This window comes from Microcaecilia unicolor, chromosome 2 (assembly GCF_901765095.1).
Source record: "Microcaecilia unicolor chromosome 2, aMicUni1.1, whole genome shotgun sequence".
In the NCBI taxonomy this organism is placed as follows: domain Eukaryota; kingdom Metazoa; phylum Chordata; class Amphibia; order Gymnophiona; family Siphonopidae; genus Microcaecilia; species Microcaecilia unicolor.
In genome coordinates, this window is record NC_044032.1 from 197,784,602 (window position 1) to 197,808,576 (window position 23,975).

The 23,975-nt window shown below is 45.8% G+C and overlaps 1 protein-coding gene across 3 annotated transcripts in view; it reads right to left on the bottom strand.

Moving 5' to 3' along the window:
• Positions 1–23,975, bottom strand: part of SECISBP2 (SECIS binding protein 2) — a 130,306-nt gene that overhangs the window by 27,004 nt on the left and 79,327 nt on the right. For all 3 annotated transcript variants that reach the window (XM_030193616.1, XM_030193613.1, XM_030193614.1), the window contains exons 8-10: positions 20,452–20,621; positions 17,034–17,187; positions 2,610–2,751 (exon numbers count right to left, since the gene is read on the bottom strand). In XM_030193616.1, coding sequence (XP_030049476.1) covers positions 2,610–2,751; positions 17,034–17,187; positions 20,452–20,621 — 466 coding nt within the window. The remainder of the gene's footprint in view (positions 1–2,609; positions 2,752–17,033; positions 17,188–20,451; positions 20,622–23,975) is intronic.

The following is a 23,975-nucleotide window of genomic DNA, read 5'->3' on the forward strand; positions in this document are numbered from 1 at the left end:
GAAAGGTTTTTTTTCACTCTGTATACAATTAAATTGTGGGAATTTGTTGCTGGAAGAAATGGTTAAGCCGTCTCACCCACAACAATTCCAACATTCTTTTCTTGGGTCAGGACTCTAAATATGACCACCAGCATCATATACAGATAGTTAGGATTATTTTTTTTTCCTCTGTCATCACTTTGCAATTCTTTAAATTTCATCTGCTATTCGCATCATCAGAGATCACATAATGTGCTAAACATGGGAGGTGCGCCAACCATCTCCTTGCCCATGATGCTGCTAGTTCTCCTGCTTCACAACTTCTCCCACAGAGGTGGTTTATATCTGAGAGTGTGGGACCAACCGAACTAGCAGCATCCTGCACAGGGAGATGGACCTGCTCATCTTTCTGTTATTTTTACTGCTGCCACTGCCACCACTGACTTCAGGAAGAAGCGGGTCCAGAAGCAGTTGAAGCAGGACAGAGAGAAAGATTACAGTCTGGGCAAGGGAGGCTTAGCTTCCTCAAGACTCTTATATAGGGGGCCTATGTGTATCTCTTTCTATGAGGATAACATATCACACATTATCTCCTCTCCCTCTTCTTCAGATAATACTGCATGGTACCAAAAAAGAAAGAAAAAGCAAATCTTTCCTCCTGCCCCCTCTGCGATCTGCCTAGGTAGGGAGGGGTGCACATGCTCAGTTCAGAGACAGCAGTGGCAGGGCCATGGGGATTGATGCAGCCATGGTCACTTGATGAAGGCAAAGGCTGCATACAATGTGGAGCAAGAGACAGCCAGTGAAAAAGAAACGCAGGCTTGTTGTATGAGTTAGTTGGCCATAAGCTGTCAGCTATATGTACATTGCTGCAACCCCAAATGAGGATTTTACAACCCAGTTTAGGAACTACTGCTGTATAGCATGATTTGTTCAACAGCCAAGACTGTAAAATAATGGAAGTGATATTCCATGAAAGAGGGAGGGGGAATGCACCACCAGGAACATATGCAAGAGACTGAATGTCTTTCATGATTCTATCAGGATATTTAACTGTCTGGCTCCTGCTTTCTTCTCTCAGTTGGAGTTTGGCAGGCTGATCAGAGGACCCCCCATGGAGGTATCCAACCTGATAGGGCAAAGGCTGTTTCTGCCAGTCTTTACATTTAGGAATCCCAAAATGCCAACTCAAAAAAAAAAAAATTTAAACTTGTACAACAATGATGTTGATCATGTGAGATGCTCCTAGGTGCCTAAGGGGGAACACTATGCCAACCAAATCTGATGCATTTACCAAGGTACTCAAGGGCTACTTAGTTTCCCACAGCTATCAGGAGGTAATGCCCTGGAAAATAAGGGTCTCCTTTTCTAAGCATCCTTCCCACCATCTCCTGAACCTCCTCTTAACCATCTGATTGCTTACACTATTCCAGCCAGTCAAGAGTTCTAGCATCTAACCACTGCCAAGACAAGCGTGGGCTTCCTTCTGTGTGGGGACATGGAACATGAAGGCACACCCTATTCTCAGACTGCAGCAAACTTCATGCACCCCAAGACTAAAATCATGTTACAAGGCATTCTGTGACATTTCATCTGTATAGAGGGGAAAACAGCCAGTCTTGCAGGCTGTTTGTCTTTGTTCTAACTGAAAGCACACGAAAGATAGGCTCAAAATGCACCACCTGCTGAAATAACTTGGGAGAATACTGGAGCTATGTGGACTTTGTTGTGTCTGAGGACAGATATGCAGCCTATATGAACTCCCCATTCATGAACTCTAGGGAAACTACCCAGCTTCATTTTTGGCTAGGAGCCCACCCTGCTCATAAGATAGACCAAATGCAGTGGCTGACATGTTGTGCCACTGACAAAGGAGGTGCAGCACCTCCCATAACTTGCCCCCTCCTACCCCCCCCCCCGAAATACCAGAAGCAATCAGTTCAGATCCCCGTCACCAAATCCAACTCAGCACCAGGAGGCAGTCTAGGGAACAGACTGTATTGTAGGTCTTTTTTTTGGGGGGGGGGGGGGGGGGGGGAGGAGTAATCTTTAGTGCCTCCAAGAATATTTGATCCACCATCAGTAAAAATGTCAACAGAAACCACCCTTTGCTGGACCTATCAATATGGGAATTCGGACACAAACAAGTTGGTTTTCAAGGGTGAAGGGAATTCGGTCTCAACAGAACTGTTCCTGAGAGTATCCAGACTAAAGTCTATGCTCTACCAAAAACTGGGTTCTAGTCTTCCCAAGAGTAGCCTACTCCTAACTGCTGCACCATCTGCTGGAAACCGAGAAATACAAAGTAGCTGAAGTCATTTTTGACTCTCTCTATCAACTGGAAGGGTGACGTAACCCACTGTAGAGAGAAAAAAATCTCAAATCTGATTTTTGAAAATCACGATTTGCACATTTTTCAGATAAAAATCCACATGCCACTTTATGCCATTTTTGAGATGTTTCTCTCTTTTGAAAGTGAGCCCCACAATGTTGTCTGTTTCTGGTAAGATTGTTCCATATGCAGAAGCTGCAACCAAGCTTTTGGAACTATACAAACAACTTTTATATTGTCACCCATGGAAGTAAAAAGCCCAAACTATTTGAACCTTCTATGATCATACTGTACTTACTCTCTAAATCTTCTGCTATGAATTTTGGGAAGATTGGATGGTGGTGGACCTGAAGAGTTAACATCTGTAGAATCCTGAAGAATCTGTGATCCACTCTGAGACACAGAAATAGGGGAGACTGCAGTGCTGTCTTCCGTCGACACTATCATAGAAGACAATATTATTCAGTATGTGGAAAAATTATGTCTTACCTGATAAGTTCTCTGTCCTTTAGTCCTACCAGACCAGTCCAAAAATTGCGGGGTACGTCAACTAGCAGAGAGAGACAGAGAAAGCAGTTCTGTGTGATTCACCCCTTAAGGGAATTGTGCAGCCCTAAAATGCTTAGTATTCCGAATGACAAAGCAATGGAGCTCATATGCGCATTTCTGGCCAGATCCCATAATCATGCATTATCCATACTAAAGAGGTACTATTGAGCTCTAGTGAAACAGTTGCACCAATTGAAGCAGGAGCTATTGTACTCTACTGACATACAGTTCTGTATCAGAAGCTTGAGCTATTGAACACCACTGGTACACAGCTCTCCAACTGAAGCAGGAGCTATTGTTTAGTAGAGAGACACTATTCTTCAACTGAAGGTGGATTTGAATGAAGAAAACAGAAGAGAAATTCCATAATAGAAGCAAAACAAACTGTAATGGGAAGAAACGGGAGAACAATTCAGAAAGGAGGTAAACAATGTAAGAATCCAAGAGAGCAGTCTTCTGGACTAGTCTGATAGGATTAAAAGAAAAAAAATTAAGATAATTTTTCCTTCCTTAGTGTACATAACATAAGAACATGTGCTGTCCATCAAGCCCAGTAACCTGTTTCCAACAATGGCCAATCCAGGTCACAAGAACCTGTCAAAATTCCAAAAGAGTAAAACAGATTTTACATTGCTTATCGCAGGAATGGTTTATGGACTTTTCTATTAGGAAATTATCCAAACCTTTTTTTAAACCCTGCTAACTGCTTTTTCCCACATTCTATGGCAACAAATTCCACAGCTTAATTATACATTGAATAAAGACCTATTTTCTCCAATTAGTTTTAAATTTACTACGTAGTAGCTCATTGATTATTCTTTCCAAAAATATGAGAACTAAGGGACAAACAAGTGATTCACATTCTGCCCATTCGACTCAGTATTTTGTAGACTTCTATCATATTGCCTCTCAACCAACTTCTCCAAGATACCCTCTTCAGCCTTTTTAGGGAAGTCATCCCATCCTTTTTATCATTTTTGTCACCCTTCTCTGTACCTTTTCTAATTCTGATATATCTTGAGATGTGGTGACCAGAACTGCATACAATATTCAATTCCTAACACTGTTTGCTTTCTTAGCTGCTGCTGCACACTGAGCAGAGGGTTTCAACCTATCAATGATGACTTATAAATCTTTTTCCTGGTCAGTGTCTCCTAATGTGAAATCTTGCATCAAGTAGCTACAGTTTGGGTTCCTCTTCCCTATATGCATCACAATAAATGTCATCTGCCATTTGGATGCCCAGTCTCGTAATGTCCTCTTGCAATCTTTCACAATCCTCTTGTAATTTAACAACTTTAAATAACTGTGTCAAGAGCAAAATTTGAACACCTCGTTCATTATTACTTTTTCCAGATCATGTATAAATATGTTGAAAAGCAGAAGTCCCAGTGTAGATCCCTGAGGAACTCTACTATTTACCCTTCTCCATTGAGAGTATTGACAATTTAACCCTACTCCTCTGTCTTCTAGCTTTTAAACGGTTCTTAATCCACAATAGGACACTGCCTCCTATCCCAAGATTTTTAAATTTCCTCAGGAGTTGTTTATGATATACTTTGTCAAATGCCTTGTGAAAATCCCGATATACAATATCAACTAGTTCACTTTATATCTACGTTTGCTCACTCATTCAAAGAAACATAGCAGATTGGTGAGGCAAAATTTCCGTTGACTAAATCCATGTTGGCTTTGTCCTATTAATACGTGCCTACGTATATGTTCAGTAGTCTCTACTAGTTTAAAATAGTCTCTACTATTTTGCCTGACACCGTCAGACTCTCTGGTCTACACTTTCCCACATAACTTCTAGAACCCATTTTAAGAACTGGCATTACATTGGCCACTATCCAAACTTCCAGTACCACAGATTATTAATTACAGTTCTGCAGTTTCATTTTGTAGTTCTATCAGTACTCTGGAAAGTATACCATTTGGTCCAGGTGATTTGCTACTCTTTACTTCCGGGGTTTTCAACCCAGTCCTCGGGGCAATAGGGATATCCTGAAAATCCCAACTGGCAGGGTGTGCCCTGAAGACTGGGTTGAAAACCTCTGCTTTAGTTTGTCAAATTGCCACATTACATCTTCCAGGTTTACAAAGGTTTGTTTCAGTTCCTCTGCCTTATCATTAAATACCATTTCTGGTACAGGATCTCCCCTACATCTTCCTCCGTGAAGATCACAGCAAAGAATTCATTTGGTCTTCTACTATTGCCTTGTCCTGAGTCTTTGGTAATGTTGGAATGGAAACTGAACCAATAAGGTGCCAGGAAGCCTCAAATCAGAAGAGGCTCATAGAACTTGGAGGGAAAACAGTAGTTAGGTAACTGAACCTCAGAGTTAGCAGCCATACATGATCTCAGAAATTTTCAGACACACAGACATCCAAGGATAATATGGAAGACCTGGGTTTAGAGTGCTACTAGACTGGGCAAAACAATTCAGCAGAGCAGGAGAACCAGATCAACTTCTCAGCCAAGAAACAGTTCAAAATAATGTTACAGTAAGAACCAGAGAGAAAGGAATTGTGGTCATTTAATACAGTTACAATTGTTTAGATTACTAGAATAATAATAAGGAAACATATTTACTCTAGAAATAATGAACGGGGGGAGGGAGGGAGCAAGCATAAAAGCCAGATCCCAAGCTTAACAGCTATGGAGCGCTAAGAATGGAGCCCACCACTTAGTCTGCTCCTGAAGCAGAACAAACATGCCTTCCGAAAGCCACCTGTAGAAACGGAGGATGCCACAGCAGAACAGATGTATACAACCATTCTGGGAGTGATTATCCAGTGGACATAGTGTCTATGCCTTGTGACAGAGCAGCAGTATTACATCAATAAGAAAGAAACCTTACAGAAGCATATAGCAAGGGTTGTAGTAAAACAAATGGCTTGACAGAGGGATGATATGAAAATGGGATCCACTTCAGAAGGATACCTCCTTTTTTTTTTAAAGGAAAGTAAATTCCCAACAGAACCACACTGAGCTCTGTAAAATCTTGCTTAATCCCTGAGAGGTCAAAGCGCCATTCTGAGCTCTGTGAGGCTAACCACAGCTGATCTTGTGATACCTGAGGCAGAAGCAGAGAAAATATTAGAATCTAACTTACAGATAATACTTAAGCATGGTAATAGGCTCCTGAGTTTTGAAGCTGAAACATGGATAATCCCATGAAGCTGAAGAAGAGCTGAGATTTGCAGTCTAAAAATGGGTAGAAAGCAGAACAGCAAAAACATTGACATATGGAGTAATAGTTCCCAAAAAGATTTGAAAAAAAGAGGCTGCACTGTGCTTCCAAAATAAGCTTGGTGAGGGAACTCTAAGCTGGTCAGATACCCCCAAAACAACTGAAGGAACCAGGAAGGGAAAAGCCTTCTAGTAGAAAAACTACTAACAATACAATAAAAGTTCCCATAGACTGCTAGTAAGAAAGAACAATGGAGTAAAGTTGAACGGGCAGAAAAAGTTCTGCACTTAAAGCAAGGAGACCAAGAAAGCTGCTGGAATGCACAAGAAACCATACTGGAACTTTAACAAGGTTTCCTTAGTTGTGAACTGCTGGATTAACTGAGACTACTCCTCCAGGAAAGGAAGGACAGATAGCCAATTAGAAATCAAGGACATATGGCTCACAAAGCAGGACAACCCAAACAGGCTCTAGCAGGGAAAAACAAGTAAGAATATTCTGAAAACTACAGTTTCAGCAACCAGGAGAGGAACTGTACAGCAAAGGAAAGGCAAGCAATGGCTATACATCACCAGGGCTGATGAGTGAATACATGAAAGTAAAGGGGGGGAAAATTGCTGATAGAAAAAAAAAAAACAGTCCCCTACGTTCATTGCCTTTTGGCTAGTGCTTATCTAGCAATCTAATATAATAATTTGCTCCTCCAACATTCCAATGTGTCTCACTGGGATCGTAACCACCTGTTGACGTCACTCCTCCAAAGTTCTCCGTCCCCCCTCCCTCCCAGTTCCATGGGACCCTGGAACTGGGAGGGAGGGAGGGACAGAGGGAGAGGGGACCCTGGAACTCGGAGGGAGGTGGAGGGGGCAGGGGAGAGATGGTGCACATGGATGGATGGAGGGGGCAGGGCACAGAGGACGTTGCCTGCATATGGATGAATGCAGGGGAGAGAGCATAATGTACACACTCTCATGCTCACACACACACTGTCTCTCTCACAGACACACTCGCACCCAGTCTCACACACACACTCGCACATTCACTCTCTCTCTCTCTCTCACACACAGTCACTCTCTCAAACATACACACTCCGAGGAAAACCTTGCTAGTGCCCATTTCATTTGTGTCAGAAACTGGCCTTTTTTTACTAGTTTATTTAGAAAGTGAATGATACATACCTGTAGCAGGTGTTCTCCGAGGACAGCAGGCTGATTGTTCTCACGACTGGGTGACGTCCGCGGCAGCCCCCACCAACCGGAAAAAAGCTTCGCGAGACGGTCGGCACGAAGGGCACGCCCACCGCGCATGCGCGGCCGTCTTCCCGCCCGTGCGCGACCGCTCCCGCCAGTTGAATGACTAGCAAAAGATGAAACACACAACTCCAAAGGGGAGGAGGGAGGGTAGGTGAGAACAATCAGCCTGCTGTCCTCGGAGAACACCTGCTACAGGTATGTATCATTCACTTTCTCCGAGGACAAGCAGGCTGCTTGTTCTCACGACTGGGGTATCCCTAGCTCTCAGGCTCACTCAAAACAAGAACCCAGGTCAATTGAGCCTCGCAACGGCGAGGGTACAACAGAAATTGACCTACGAAGAACAACTAACTGAGAGTGCAGCCTGACCAGAATAAATTCGGGTCCTGGAGGGTGGAGTTGGATTTACACCCCAAACAGATTCTGCAGCACCGACTGCCCGAACCGACTGTCGCGTCGGGTATCCTGCTGGAGGCAGTAATGAGATGTGAATGTGTGGACAGATGACCACGTCGCAGCCTTGCAGATCTCTTCAATAGTGGCTGACTTCAAGTGGGCCACCGACGCTGCCATGGCTCTGACACTATGAGCCGTGACATGACCCTCAAGAGTCAGCCCAGCCTGGGCGTAAGTGAAGGAAATGCAATCTGCTAGCCAATTGGAGATGGTGCGTTTCCCGACAGCGACCCCTAGCCTATTAGGGTCGAAAGAAACAAACAATTGGGCGGACTGTCTGTGGAGCTGTGTCCGCTCCAAGTAGAAGGCCAATGCTCTCTTGCAGTCCAATGTGTGCAACTGACGTTCAGCAGGGCGGGTATGCGGCCTGGGGAAGAATGTTGGCAAGACAATTGACTGGTTAAGATGGAACTCCGACACCACCTTCAGCAGGAACTTTGGGTGGGTGCGGAGCACTACTCTGTTGTGATGAAATTTGGTATACGGAGCATGAGCTACCAGGGCTTGAAGCTCACTGACCCTACGAGCTGAAGTAACTGCCACCAAGAAAATGACCTTCCAGGTCAAGTACTTCAGATGGCAGGAATTCAGTGGCTCAAAAGGAGGTTTCATCAGCTGGGTGAGGACGACGTTGAGATCCCATGACACTGTCGGAGGCTTGATAGGGGGCTTTGACAAAAGCAAGCCTCGCATGAATCGAACGACTAAGGCTCTCCAGAGATGGCTTTACCTTCCACACGATAATGGTAAGCACTAATCGCACTAAGGTGATTCCTTACTGAGTTGGTCTTGAGGCCAGACTCCGATAAGTGCAGAAGGTATTCGAGCAGGTTCTGTGCAGGGCAAGAACGAGGTTCTAGGGCCTTGCTCTCACACCAAACGACAAACCTCCTCCACTTGAAAAAGTAACTCTTTTTAGTGGAATCCTTCCTAGAGGCAAGCAAGACCCGGGAGACACCCTCAGACAGACCCAACGCAGCGAAGTCTACGCCCTCAACATCCAGGCCGTGAGAGCCAGGGATTGAAGGTTGGGGTGCAGCAACGCTCCGTCGTTCTGCGAAATGAGAGTCGGAAAACACTCCAATCTCCACGGTTCTTCTGAGGACAACTCCAGAAGAAGAGGGAACCAGATCTGACGGGGCCAAAAGGGCGCTATCAGAATCATGGTGCCGCGGTCTTGCTTGAGCTTCAGTAAGGTCTTCCCCACCAAAGGTATGGGAGGATAAGCATACAGGAGGCCGGTCCCCCAATGAAGGAGAAAGGCATCTGACGCTAGCCTGCCGTGTGTCTGAAGTCTGGAACAGAACAGAGGCAGCTTGTGGTTGGTCTGAGAGGCGAAAAGATCCACCGAGGGGGTGCCCCACTCTCGGAAGATCTTGCGTACCACTCTGGAATGGAGCGACCACTCGTGCGGTTGCATGACTCTGCTCAGTCTGTCGGCCAGACTGTTGTTTACGCCTGCCAGGTACGTGGCTTGGAGGAGCATGCCAAACCGACACGCCCAACGCCACATCCCGACGGCCTCCTGACACAGGGGGCGAGATCTGGTGCCCCCCTGCTTGTTGACGTAATACATTGCAACCTGATTGTCTGTCCGAATTTGGATAATTTGGCAGGACAGCCGATCTCTGAAAGCCTTCAGTGCGTTCCAGATCGCTCGGAGCTCCAGGAGGTTGATCTGCAGATCCTTTTCCTGGAGGGACCACAGACCCTGGGTGTGAAGCCCATCGACATGAGCTCCCCACCCCAGGCGAGATGCATCCGTCGTCAACACTTTCGTGGGCTGTGGAATTTGAAATGGACGTCCCAGTGTCAAATTGGACCGGATGGTCCACCAGAGCAGTGAAGTGCGGCAACTGGTGGAGAGGCGGATGACATCTTCTAGATTCCCGGTGGCTTGGAACCACTGGGAAGCTAGGGCCCATTGAGCAGATCTCATGTGAAGACGAGCCATGGGAGTCACATGAACTGTGGAGGCCATATGACCCAGAAGTCTCAACATCTGCCGAGCTGCGATCTGCTGAGACGCTCTGGTCTGCAAAGCCAGGGCCAGGAGATTGGTGGCCCTCGCTTCGGGAAGGTAGGCCTGAGCCGTCTGGGTATTCAGCAGAGCTCCTATGAATTCCAGAGACTGGGTTGGCTGGAGATGGGACTTTGGGTAATTTATCACAAATCCCAGCAGCTCCAGAAGCTGAATAGTGCACTGCATGGACCGGAGGGCTCCTGCCTCCGAGGTGTTCTTGACCAGCCAATCGTCGAGATATGGGAACACGTGCACTCCCAGCTTGCGTAGGTAGGCCGCTACCACCACGAGGCACTTGGTAAACACTCGTGGGGCAGAGGCGAGCCCAAAGGGCAGCACACAATACTGAAAGTGCCGTGCGCCCAGGCGGAATCTGAGATACTGTCTGTGAGCTGGCAGTATCGGAATGTGAGTATATGCGTCCTTTAAATCCAGGGAACATAGCCAATCGTTTTTCTGAATCATTGGCAGAAGGGTGCCCAAGGAAAGCATCCTGAACTTTTCTTTGACCAGGAATTTGTTCAGGCCTCTCAGGCCTCTCAGGTCTAGGATGGGACGCATCCCCCGTTTTCTTTTCCACAAGGAAGTACCTGGAATAGAATCCCTGCCCTTCCTGCCCGGGTGGTACGGGCTCGACCGCATTGGCGCTGAGAAGGGCGGAGAGTTCCTCTGCAAGTACCTGCTTGTGATGGGAGCTGAAAGACTGAGCTCCCGGAGGACAATTTGGAGGCAGGGAGGCCAAATTCAGGGCGTATCCGCACCGCACTATTTGGAGAACCCACTGGTCGGAGGTTATGAGAGGCCACCTTTGTTGAAAAAATTTTAACCTCCCTCCGACCGGCAGATCGTCCGGTACGGACACTTGTAGGGCGGCTATGTTCCCGTGGATCCAGTCAAAAGCCCGTCCCCGGCTTTTGCTGTGGAGGCGCAGGGGGCTGCTTAGGCGCACGCTGTTGACGAGAACGAGCGCGCTGGGGCTGTCCCTGTGCCTGACGAGGCCTTCGGGCCGGCTGGTTGTACCTACGCTTCGCAAAAGAATAGGGTGCAGCCTGCCGGGCCCGGGAAAAACGTCCACCTGTGGAGGTGGATGCTGAAGGCGCCCGGTGGGAGAGCTTGTCGAGAGCGGTTTCCCGCTGATGCAGTTGGTCCACCATCTGCTCGACCTTCTCACCAAAAATGTTATCCCCCCGGCAAGGGACGTCGGCCAGTCTCTGCTGGGTGCGGTTGTCCAGGTCAGAGGCACGCAGCCATGAGAGCCTGCGCATCAGTATACCTTGGGCCGCAGCACGAGATGCCACGTCACAGGTGTCATAGATACCCCTGGACAGGAACTTTCTGCACGCCTTCAGCTGCCTGACCACCTCCTGATAAGGCCTGGACTGCTCCGGCGGGAGCTTCTCGACCAGGTCCGCCAGTTGTTGCACATAGGTCCGCATGTGAATGCTCATATAGAGCAGGTATGATTGGATGCGGGTCACGAGCATGGAGGATTGGTAGGCCTTCCTCCCAAACGAGTCCAGAGTGCGAGACTCCCGCCCCGGGGGCGCCGAGGCGGTATCCCTCGAACTCCGTGCCCTCTTGAGAGCAGAATCCACGACCGCTGAGTCATGGGGCAATTGTGGCCGCATTAGCTCTGGGTCGGAGTGGATCCTGTACTGGGACTCTGCTTTCTTGGGAATGGTGGGGTTAGTTAATGGTCGCACCCAGTTCCGAAGCAGCGTCTCCTTAAGGACATTGTGCAGCGGCACCGTGGAGGACTCTCTAGGTGGCGATGGATAGTCAAGGACCTCGAGCATCTCGGCCCTCGGCTCTTCCACAGAGACCACGGGGAAGGGAATGCTGATAGACATATCCCGCACAAAGGAGGCAAAGGAGAGACTCTCGGGAGGCGAGAGTTTCCTCTCCGGTGAAGGCGTGGGGTCCGAGGGAAGGCCCGTAGACTCCTCTGAGGAGAAATATCTAGGGTCCTCCTCTTCCCCCCACGAGTCCTCATCCTCGGTGTCGGACATAAGCTCATGTAGCTGAGTCCTGAACCGGGCCCGGCTCGACGTCGAGGCACCAAGGTCTCAGTGTCGTCGAGCGGTGGACTCCCGCGCCGGCGGGGACGGAGCTCCCTCCATCGACGTCGACGGGGACTCCACCTGCGTGGCGGTCGAGACCGGCACCGCAAGCGGCGGCGGTGTCGACAGCCCCGGCACCGGGCTAGAGCTCGCCGGCGCCCCAGTCATCGGCGCCGAGGGCGCAAGCACCCCCGGCGCCGGCACAGCCTGGCGCATCAGCCCTTCCAGGATCCCCGGAAGGATGGCTCTGAGGCACTCGTCCAGGCCCGCTGCCGGGAAAGGCGGTGCGGCCGGTAGGGGTGTCGGCGCCAGAAGCTGCTGGGGGCCAGGAGACGGCACCGAGGTGCCGGAACCCCGATGCGTCGGTACCTCCACAACCGACGGAGACCTCTCCTCTCGACGATGACGCTTCGGCGTCGCCTCCTCTCCGAGATCCGGATGCACCGAGGGCGACCGGTGACGACGCTTCTTATCTTTCTTGCGATGCCCGTCACCGGCGCCGGAGGGCATGGAGGAGGAGGAGGTCGATCCCCCTCGGTCTCGAGGTACCGGGTCAGACAGGGTTCGGTCCCGTGGCCCACGAGCTGAGGGAGTGACCGGGGCCGACTGCCCACGCGGCCTCTCACCCCCACTCTCACCGGAGGACCGGCGGGCCGACGGGACCTGTTCTCCTGGGGTCGCTGCCATCGGTGCCGATGTCTCGGGCATCGATACCGGTACCGAAGGGCCGGGCGTCGATACCGATGCCTTCGAGGTCGACGTCGAGGGGCCGGCGCAAGTTCCAAAAAGACGGTCCCGCAGAACTTGCCTCGCAACCTGAGTCCGTTTCCGGAGACCGAGACACAGAGAACACGACTTGATATTGTGCTCCGGCCCGAGGCACTGGAGGCACCAAGCGTGGGTGTCGGTCTGCGAGATCGGCCGGCCGCAGCGACCACACTTTTTAAATCCACTCGGGACCTTCGAGGACATCGACGGAAAAATCGCGTCGGCGAAGTCAAAGTCGTCAATGGTGGCTGAAATCACACCACGAAAAGGAAAAACGACCGTGCGGCCACTAGGCCGCAATGCGGCGTCCCCGCTGGAAGCGAGGGAAAAAGGGGAGCGCGTGCTCCACACGCGCAGGGTTTCTTTTTTTTTTTTTTTTTGAAAAAAAGAAACCGGACGGTAACTAGACCGAAATAAACAAAGAAAAAAGCACGATCGGCGTAAACGCGATCGAAATCCGGCGGCTGAATCCGAGAGAGCGATCGAGGCACGACTCTCTCCAGACGCGGAAAAAAAGGAACTGGCGGGAGCGGTCGCGCACGGGCGGGAAGACGGCCGCGCATGCGCGGTGGGCGTGCCCTGCGTGCCGACCGTCCCGCGAAGCTTTTTTCCGGTTGGTGGGGGCTGCCGCGGACGTCACCCAGTCGTGAGAACAAGCAGCCTGCTTGTCCTCGGAGAATACGATATAACAGTAAGTTGACAGCTATTTGAATGGTTCAGTTCCGCTTCCAGGTAGGGAAAAGGTCGGCATCCTGTAGCCAGTAAGTACCATGTTTGAAGTCTGCGTGGATCAGAATGCAGTAAGTTTGTATACTCTTGAGATTACTATTTGAGTATACTGAAGGCACTAAAATGTTGCTATATATTTTATAGGTGATGTGATTTGAGCACTTAGTCCCCTGTTGAAGCTTGATCAAAAAGTGAAACGGAGAGCCACATTGGGCACAAGAACTAAGCTAAGTGCTTTATTTGCTTGAAGTTGCAATATTTTATGAAGAACTAGAAAAGCAATATTTCATGAATATTTGAATTATAAAGGTAGAAGACACCTGGAGAAGTTAAAGTGCACAATATATATATATAAAACAAAAAATGATTACTTTGGAGGTTTTTTTTCGACCGATGAGAATATTGGAGTCCAGTAAGAGCTGGCACCAAGATAGTTTATTTGCTGCCAAGCCGGGACATTTGAGATCTTTTTCCTCCACGTGTGATGACAGTCAGAGGAATTAGAACACTATATTGAATATGATTTAAGATGAGAGATATATAAATAGAGTGACATATTCAGCTTATAAATTTGTCATATAAACTGCAGACAAAGCCATGAAGTGAATGGTGACACAGACTCCTCAACAGGGAAATCCCTCTCTAAAGCTGCTTTCATGGTAAAACAGTGCTTTAAAAAAAAGAAAACCCATAGTTTAGCCACACAAAAACCAAGAAATTATAATTACAGGCGATGTCATCAGATTGTGTGGGGTGGGGGGAAGAACCCAGACCTGTCTGAGTATTCCCACACAGTACTTCAATCTTAAGCTGACCTTAAAACTGAAGAACCACCAGAATTGAACTGGCAACCAGAAAAAAAAAAATTAGGTCCAGGAGCCAGCTACACATAACCATTTCTTCCAACTCCAAGGTACCTCCAGGTACCTCAACTACAAGTATTAAGGTCCTCAACAGGGAACAAGGGCAGTAAAAGAGAAGGAACTTGGATCCCTCCAAGTATTCCCACACTCCAAATCCAGCTTGAATTCCATGATGAAAAGAAGCGTAGCTCAACTGAACTGGTGGAAACTGCCTAAGGAGCTTATAAAATCATTCAGTTCAGAGCCACATGGCTATCTGTTCCATCCAGTGGAGACAAAGAAATACTTAGCATTCTAGGGAAAGTGAAAGGGGATGGCACTTGATATAGCACCTTTCTGTGGTTACAATCAAAGCGGTTTACATATTTGTACCTGGGGCAGTGGAGGATTAAGAGATCTGCTCAGAGTCACAAGGAGCTGCAGTGTAGTTACCATATGGGAGCTCATTTTCAAAGCACTTAGCCTTCCAAAATCCCATAGGTTTCTATGGAACTTTGGAAGGCTAAGTGCTTTGAAAATATGTATATGTCCTCTTTTTGGACTTCTTCAGATATGTCTTCCAGGATTTTTAATTTTTAGGGAAATGTCCTCTTTTTATTTTATGTGCCTATGACCAACACATCTATCCACATAATGAGAGAAACCATCTGTGGTCTATTCTCAATGGGGGTGCTAAAGAGAGAGAAAGGCATTGTTGATCCCTTCTCTGTTCCCCTGCTGGTTGAATCTGTAAAAGGAATTTTGTTTGTGCAGCACAACTTTAAGAATGTGTCATGCAAAGACTTTCACACATATCTCAGAAGCAGACAAAGTTGTTCAGAGATATGCGATCTTCTGATAAGTATGCTTGGGCTCAGACTCGGTCAAACTCAAATCCTGAAGTTTTCAAAAAGTAGATCGTCTACTGCTGTACTGTAAGTCACTATTTAATGTGTGTTCATTAACTAAAGGCTACAATTAAATATTTCTTTAGCGGAGGTAGCAACTATTTTTATTTGTTCTGTCCTTTTTTTTGTTTCCGTAAATATGGTAACCCTACTGCAGTGGGAATCAAACCTAGTTCCCCAGGATCCAAGGCCACTGCACTAACACTAGGCTACTCCTCTGCTCCAGGGCTGCACAGTGCCCTTAAGTAACAAATCACATAGAACTACTACTATTTTGTTTTTTTTAAATCTCCACCCACTGGTGAACTGACATAATGCCCAAGTTCTGGACTGTTAACGGACACAAAGGAAAATTATAATTTAATGAAAACTAGATTTAATTTGTATTCTTAAGTGAAATCCTGAATTTTATAAACTGTACGCTTGTCATGTGCCCCCCTCCCCTACTCCATTTTATTTACAAGGCATTGCTAGAAGATTTCTTCTTTTTGTAGACTATTTTTGAATTCATTTTTCATGGGGAGGGAGGGGGGGAGATCAGATTCCAAGACTGAGCTTATCATCTTTCCTCCTAAACCCACCTCTCCTTCTCCTAATCTCTATTTCTGTGGATAAAACATCCTCCGTCTTGTTAGCTCATAACCTTGGGGCCATCTTTGACACCTCTCTCTGTCTATGCACACATCAGACTGCTAAAACCTGTCATTTCTTTCTTTATATCACCACCAAAATTCACCCCTTAATTTCTGAACACACTACTAAATCCCTTATCCACACTCTTGCCTCAAGCTTAGATCACTGCAACTTGCTTCTCACAGGTCTCCCACTAAACCATCCCTCTCCTCTTTAGTCTGTTCAAATTTCTGCTGTACAACTTATATTCCGCAGTGTCGCTTCACTCATATTAGTCCTCCCTTCAAGTCTCTTCATTGGCTCCCTATCCATTTCCACATACAATTTAAACTCCTCTTATTGACTTACGTAAGTATATAAGTATTGCTATACTGGGACGGACCCAAGGTCTATCAAGCCCAGCATCCCGGTTCCAACAGTGGCCAATCCACACAATATAAGTGTATTCATTCTACAGCTACTCAGTATCTCTCCACTCATACCTCTGCCTACACCTCTCCCTTGGAACTCCATTGGGTAAGTCTCTCCTGTCTGCACTTGTATCCTCCACTGCCAACTCAAGACTCCGTTCCTTTTACCTTACTGTACGTCTGGAATAGACTTCCTGAGTCGGTATTGTCAAGCTACGTCTTTGGCTGTATTCAAATGCAGGCTAAAAGTCTAACTTTTTGTTCAGTACTCATCTCTTTAAATCATTCCCACAATAATCTCTAATCCCTTATTTGTCCTGTTTGTCTGTCTTGAATAGATCTAATCTAATACAAACATTTAATGAACACCAATTCCAAAAAGGTCCTAAGCAGTTTACAAAAATTGTAGCTCTGTCAAGCAGGGGCAGTCTCATAGGTGTTTAGTGTAAAGCGGTGCATATGTCTAGAAGCATATAGAAATTTTTAGTAGTAGTAGTAAAGCATCGGGGAGGAGGGATGGGTACACTGAATGCCGTGCAAGCTATCACTTTACTATTTTGAGTGCTATAGCTGTATTTCCGTGAGAATGTTTAGCATGCTGTTTTATTCTATAGGGAACATATATACTTGTCCTTTCATGAGATCAAGTACAGCACATCTGATCTTGAAAGTTCATGGGGATAATTCTTATGCTGATCAAGAAAGATGCCCTGAAATGCTTGTTTAAATTTAGACTTTTGACCTTTTTGCCTAGCCCCTTTACTTATGGAGAGCCAAAAAAAAATTTAAAGGGCTGATGCAGTCTAACACTAATGTTCCCACACTTTTTACGTTTGGCACTGTTTAGAAATAACATCAACATAAAACTAATGTAATTAAATATAGCAGCAGCAACACCTGTTTGAAGTACGTTCTCCTGGACAGCCTCATGTGTCCTCTCTTCAAAATTCACTTGCTGATCCTGTGGAGCAATGTCTTCACTCTTTGCTACCACTTCAGGCCCTTGTAATAAATGCTGCTGCTTTCGCTGTTCTCGCTCTTTCAAAATTATCTAAAAAAAAAAAATAATAATAATAAAGTCACTTTGAAAAACATTCATTAATACACAAAGCATTCAGCTGTTCACTAATCTTGCCTCACCAATCTACTACATTTCTTTGAAGGGGTGAACAAACATGTGGATAAAGGTGAGCCGGTTGATAATGTATATCTGGATTTTCAGAAGGCGTTTGACAAAGTACCTCATGAAAGACTCCAGAGGAAATTGGAGAGTCATGGAGGTAGTGTTCTATTGTGGATTAAAAACTGGCTAAAAGATAGAAAACAGAGAGTAGGGTTAAATGGTCAGTATTCTCAGTGGAGAAGAATAGTTAGTGGGGTTCCCCAGGGGTCTGTGTTGGGACCGCTGCTTTTTAACATTTTTATAAATGACCTAGAGATGGAAGTAACTAGTGAGGTAATTAAATTTGCTGATGACACAAAGTTATTCAAAGTCATTAAATCGCGGGAGGATTGTGAAAACTTACAAGAGGACCTTACAAGACTGGGAGACTGGGCGTCTAAATGGCAGATTACGTTTAATGTGAGTAAGTGCAAAGTGATGCATGTGGGAAAGAGGAACCTGAATTATAGCTATGTCATGCAAGGTTCCATGTTAGGAGTCACAGACCAAACAAAAGGGGTCTAGGTGTCGTTGTTGATGATACGTTGTAACCTTCTGCTCAGTGTGCTGCTGCGGCTAAGAAAGCAAATAGAATGTTAGGTATTATTAGGAAAGGAATGGAAAACAAAAATGAGGATGTTATAATGCCTTTGTATCTCTCCATGGTGCGACCGCACCTCGAATATTGTGTTCAATTCTGGTCACCGTATTTCAAAAAAGATATAGTGGAATTAGAAAAGGTGCAGAGAAGGTCAACGAAAATGATAAAGGGGATGGGACGACTTCCCTATGAGGAAAGGCTAAAGCGGCTAGGGCTCTTCAGCTTGGAGAAAAGGCAGCTGATGGGAGATATGATAGAGGTCTATAAAATAGTGAGTGGAGTGGACTAGGAGGCATGCGATGAAGCTACAATGTAGTAAATTTAAAACGAATCGGAGAAAATATTTCTTCACTCAATGTGTAATTAAACTCTGGAATTCGTTGCCAGAGAATGTGGTAAAGGCAGTGAGCTTAGCGGAGCTTAAAAAAAGGTTTGGATGGCTTCCTAAAGAAAAAGTCCATAGACCATTATTAAATGGACTTGGGGAGAATCCACTATTTCTGGGATTAGCAGTATAGAATGTTTTGTACTTTTTTGGGATCTTGCCAGGTATCTGTGACCTGGATTGGCCACTGTTGGAAACAGGATGCTGGGCATGTACTTATGTAGAAAGCTTGTGTTTGTATCAGTGGACTATAGATCTCCACTAAACCAATAAAAGGATTTTCCCCATTTTGTGGCCCATGGAAAATGTTCAGCACACCTGGCTTTAAATGTGAACCAGAAGCAGTCAAACCCAGATCATATATTACAAAGCAAAAAGACATCTTGGTTTTACATTTAATTGAGCTAGAACTGCATGGAATCTTTTGTGCGCTAATCATCAGATACTAACACAGGGCATTGGTTTTACCTAGACTCGCTGATATTTTCATTTCTGTGCAATGCAATGCATAAAGGCCCAGATGATCAAAAGCAAACGCGGGTGCTAGAGGTCATTAGCGCTTGAGTAGTGCCCGTGTTTCCTTGTGTCCTAGGATCAGAGCCAGCGAGCACATGTAATGCTGGCTCTAAATGCTAACAGCATGCAAATGCGTGCTAAACAGGGACCTTAGCATTCCTCCCCAATGCTCAATGGGCAGAGCACCAAACTACCGTGCTACCACTGTACACCTTACATTAAGAGTATAAAGAGCATTGGGAAGGAATGGTGAGCCCTGTCCAGCATGCATCTGCATACTAACAGGCCCCCCCATCTCCCCACAACAGGAGCCCCCTAACCCCCCACACCCAAAAAGTTTCCCTGGTGGACCAGCGGGTCAGAAACCCAACCCCACCACCACCTGGTGGTCTAGCACACGCCCTCCTCTTCCAGCACCGCCTTCAAAATGGCGATGCACTGGGGGGGCTTCACTACCATAAAAGGGAGAAACTCCCTTATATGGTAGGGAAGCCCCCACCCAGCACATTGCAGGGTTCACTGGGCAGGGTGCCACCATTTTGACGAAGGCGGTGGGATAACTTGTGAGCAGCTATATGTCCTGAACTCCCCAGATACTATTTAGATAGTAAACAAATGTTTAGATAGTGTTACTGTTTGCTGATTGAACCTTTTCTGTTCATTTTTCTAATTTTTCAAGACAATAAACATGTTTAGTTTATTGTCTGTGCTTGTCTGGACTGACTAAGAATCCTATTGGTTTGTATATTGGGTCTGTGAGTGCTTTCTAGGAACTGTGGGACCACTGGGAGTGTGGTTCCAGTAATCTAGAAATCACTGGGGAATACCTTGAGAGTAAGAGACATGCCCAGAGGCACGTAGGGACCCAGTTAGTGGGAGGAGGGTGCTAGTGTAGAGCACAAGCAGCAGGTGCAGGCAGACTTGAGCTGTGCTGGGGATAGACCCTCAAAGTGGCCATGGGGTATCCCCAGGTGGGTGGCTAGGTGTTCTGTGACAGATACCCCAAAGCTTTAGTTTACTAATGAGTCCCAACCCTTACCCACCCCCAAAACAATATTCATGGGACTCAACACTAAACTACTCCAAACAACACTTCCCCCAAATTCTGCAGTTCTCAGGGTTCATCTCTGGTCTAGTTTTCATATTTACTGTGGATATTTATATACAGTGAATTAGACACATTTTCATGTACCACTCATGCATATTCAGCACTATAGATACCTTGAGCACTAGAACAGTTAAGAGAAGTAAGAATTAGCTATTAAACCATTTTACCTACCTAATTTTAATGCTATCAGTGTTAATTACAAAAGCTTTTATTTTTAGACTAAATGGCTAAAAGTCAGAAGTTTTCAAAGACAGAAGCAATCTGTGCTGTAACTACCTGGTGCATGAATGTTCCAAAAGCTGCTTCATATCCTGTGGCAAGTTTTCCACAAAAATATAAACACATTCACTTTTAAACACAGTAACATTGTAGATGACAGCAGATAAAGGTCTGCACAGTCCATCCAGTCTGCTCAACAAATATACATAACCTGTACTCTTCACTGTAAACCAACAAAATGAAAGGAAGAATTTCTGGTACCATAAAATGTACATTTAAAGAAAATAAAAGCTTTATATTATACTCCTTGAGTTGATACATCACCTTCTTAAGTGAGGTTGGTTTCTTGGCTTTGGGGACTTCTCTCTGCTTCCCTTTCTTGACCAGAGGAGCGCTAGAGTCCAGCGGGTTATGAGGTAACAGCCCCTGTTTTAACTGCTGATGCCTGGCTGCAGTCGCAGATTCCTTAGCGAGCACTGGGGCAGCACTACCAACTGAAGTAAAAAAAAAAAAAAAAATGGTAACAGGCAGCAAGAATGCAATATTAAAAAGATAAAGCTGACCAAAATTTTTACAATTTGACTCACAAACTCAAATCATGATGAGTACACAGCAAACGAGTAAGTGCTGTAAATGTTAAGGCAGAGAAGGAGAAATTAGATCTTACCTGTCAAGGGAACAAATGGCAACAGACACAAAAAACCAATTCAGGAAAATCAGAATTGTAGAGAGCCCCAAGACAGAATGCCTCATACTCCCACCTGAGCACAGGTCATCTACTCCTCAAACCACTTCTCTTCCAATGCATCTCTGTAGGTGACCGTGACTGCAACCGGACAGATTCTGGACTGGTCTGGCGTGATTAAAGGAAAAGAAATTAGCAGGTAAGATCTACATTCTCTTTCCTTAGCATCCCTCAAACCAGTTCAGATGCGTGAAACATATTAAAGCAGTGACTCTTAAGGGTGGGATGCCATGTCTGCAGTCACATTTGCTTCAAACTCCACATTCTGACTAGCCTGCAGATCCAGCTTGTAGTGCTTTACAAAGGAATGTAGCAAACACCATGTGGCTGTCCTACAAATATCCTGAGCTGGGACCAAAGTAGATCAGCCCATGAAGCTGTCTGACCCTTAAGTAGAATGAGCCTTCAACAATGCAAGAGCCTCATGCTGTTTGAGAATACATACCCAGGCAATGGCCTCCTTAATTCACCAAGCCAACGTGGCTTTTGAGGCTGCCTCTCCTTTCCGTGCCCCCCCCTCTCCAAAAAAAACCCCAAAAACCAAATGATCTGACTGATCAAACTCTCTGCTTTTTTCAGATAATTATATGTATCAGGGTCCCTACACTGCAGAGCTTACAACTCAATCACTAGTACTACACAGGGCGTTCCATCCCATTGCCTCTACCAGTAGCTGTCATGTAGATTGCATATGTTGTCTGAGAGATTTTATTTTTATCTTGTCTCTAGAAACTCTGAATTGTGTGGCACTCAGAATATGCGCTGCATCTCCTATCTGGTTGTTCTTATTAGTCTGGCCTATCCTTTCTGACAATACACACCTCAAACAACGGATGGCTCAAGCAGAAGCACCACCTTCTCCTTCGAGAATGAAAGGAATGGCTCTCTGCAACATAAAACCTTTAACTGTGGGAGAGCAGAGTTAATATGGCAGCAGTTTGCAATCTAACCGCTAATACTTTCTTGCTGAATTCTCTTCTCTATGGGAAAGAAAAGAAAAGTGGCTCGGGCTTCATTCTCAATGACCCTAGCATCTACGGGGATGATCCAATGGACCAACATATGTTCTTCGCGGAATTCCTCCGACGAGCCAAAAGTAAACTAGCTAGTGTTGAGCTGGTGCCGGCTGCAGCTGCAAGCATTTAGGTCGGAGAAACATCCCTAAGCCCGACTCAGCGATTCCCTCTGCTGCAACCGCCAGCTTCCCCGGCTACAGTGATTAGACCTGATGAGATGAGTTCCAAAGTGATCGATGTTTCTCAGGGCCCAGGTGTCAATTCAAGAACAAGTTTGCTGATTTAGTGACTTGTGACAGCAATTCCAGCAGTGAAGGAGGAGGAGTGGTCTAGTGGTTAGGGTGGTGTACTTTGGTCCTGGGGAACTGAGGAACTGAGTTCAATTCCCACTTCAGGCACAGGCAGCTCCTTGTGACTGTGGGCAAGTCACTTAACCCTCCATTGCCCCATGTAAGCCGCATTGAGCCTGCCATGAGTGGGAAAGCGCGGGGTACAAATGTAACAAAAATAAAATAAAATATACTTCTACAACCTGGGAGATCTCTCTCTCCTGGAATCCCAGACTCTTTACAACAGCACCTAGATGTTTCTTTGGGGCAGAGAGGACAGTCTACAGTTCTAAAAAAATTTGAATTTACCTTGCAGGATCCAGACTAATTCACTTTGGAATCTATATGGTGCGTTAAACAGTAACTTGTCCTCAAATTAATTTACATCAATCACAAACATAACATAAGAATAGCTATAATGAGTCAGACCAAAGGTCCATCTAGCCCAGTATCCTGCTTCCAACAGTAGCCAATCCAGATCACAAGTACCTGGCAGAAACCCAATTAGTAGCAACATTCCATGCTACCAATCCCGGGGCAAGCAGTGGCTTTCCCCATGTACATCTCAATAACAGACTATGGACTTTTCCTCCAGGAACTTGGCCAAACATTTTTTTAATCCCAAATATGCTAACTGCTGTTACCATATCCTCCGGCTGATAGTTCCAGAGCTTAACTATTCTTTGAGAGAAAAAAATATTTCGTATTTGTTTTAAAAGTATTTCCACTCAATGAATAGTTAAGCTCTGGAACTCTTTGCCGGAGGATGTATTAACAACAGTCAACTTATCTGGGTTTTAAAAAGGTCTGGACAAGTTCCCTGGAGCGACAGTCCATAGTCTGCTACTGTGACAGACAGGGGGAAGCCATTGCTTGCCCTGGGATGGTATGACTATTCTTATTTATTTGGATTTTGCTCACACCTTTTTCAGTAGTAGCTCAAGGTGAGTTACATTCAGGTACACTGGATATTTTCTGTTCTCACAACCTAAGTTTTGTACCTGAGGCAATACAGGTTTCAGTGACTTGCCCATGCTTATGTTCTTATGGACTACTCCAAAGTGAAAAAGTGTTTGATCAGGTTATTCCTCTTTTTCAAATTGAGCACTGGCTCCCAGGCGGTATATCAAATGAACTTTTATGCACACCAATGAAGTGGACCTCCTCCTGGAGCCTAAGAGTATCCTCTCTTCTGCAATCTTGCCCTCTGAAGAGCAAAAGGAAGGAAATTCTGGAGGTAGAAAATTATAAAAGGTAATCTTAAAAATCTTTGTTATGATAGATTAAAACGCTGCCTGACACAGCCGTGTTTCGCCCTACATGGGCTGCTTCAGGGGCTTAAACTATATTGTAAAATAAAACAAAATATATATCACTAATAAAATCACAAACCTTAAATCATAAAACAGACTATACACATGCAAAGCACTAAAACTAAAACCATATTTTTTTTATATTTTTTGTTACATTTGTACCCCGCGCTTTCCCACTCATGGCAGGCTCAGTGCGGCGGGCAATGGAGGGTTAAGTGACTTGCCCAGAGTCACAAGGAGCTGCCTGTGCCGGGAATCAAAATCAGTTCCTCAGTTCCCCAGGACCAAAGTCCACCACCCTAACCACTAGGCCCACTAACCCTAACCACTATGCATCCAGTTATGCACATAACTGGATGCATATAATTTTGAGCTTTATACATTTTATACACATTTTTTCAAGCAATCTTATGTTTTGAGCCTCACTGTTCCTTATTAGTATGTC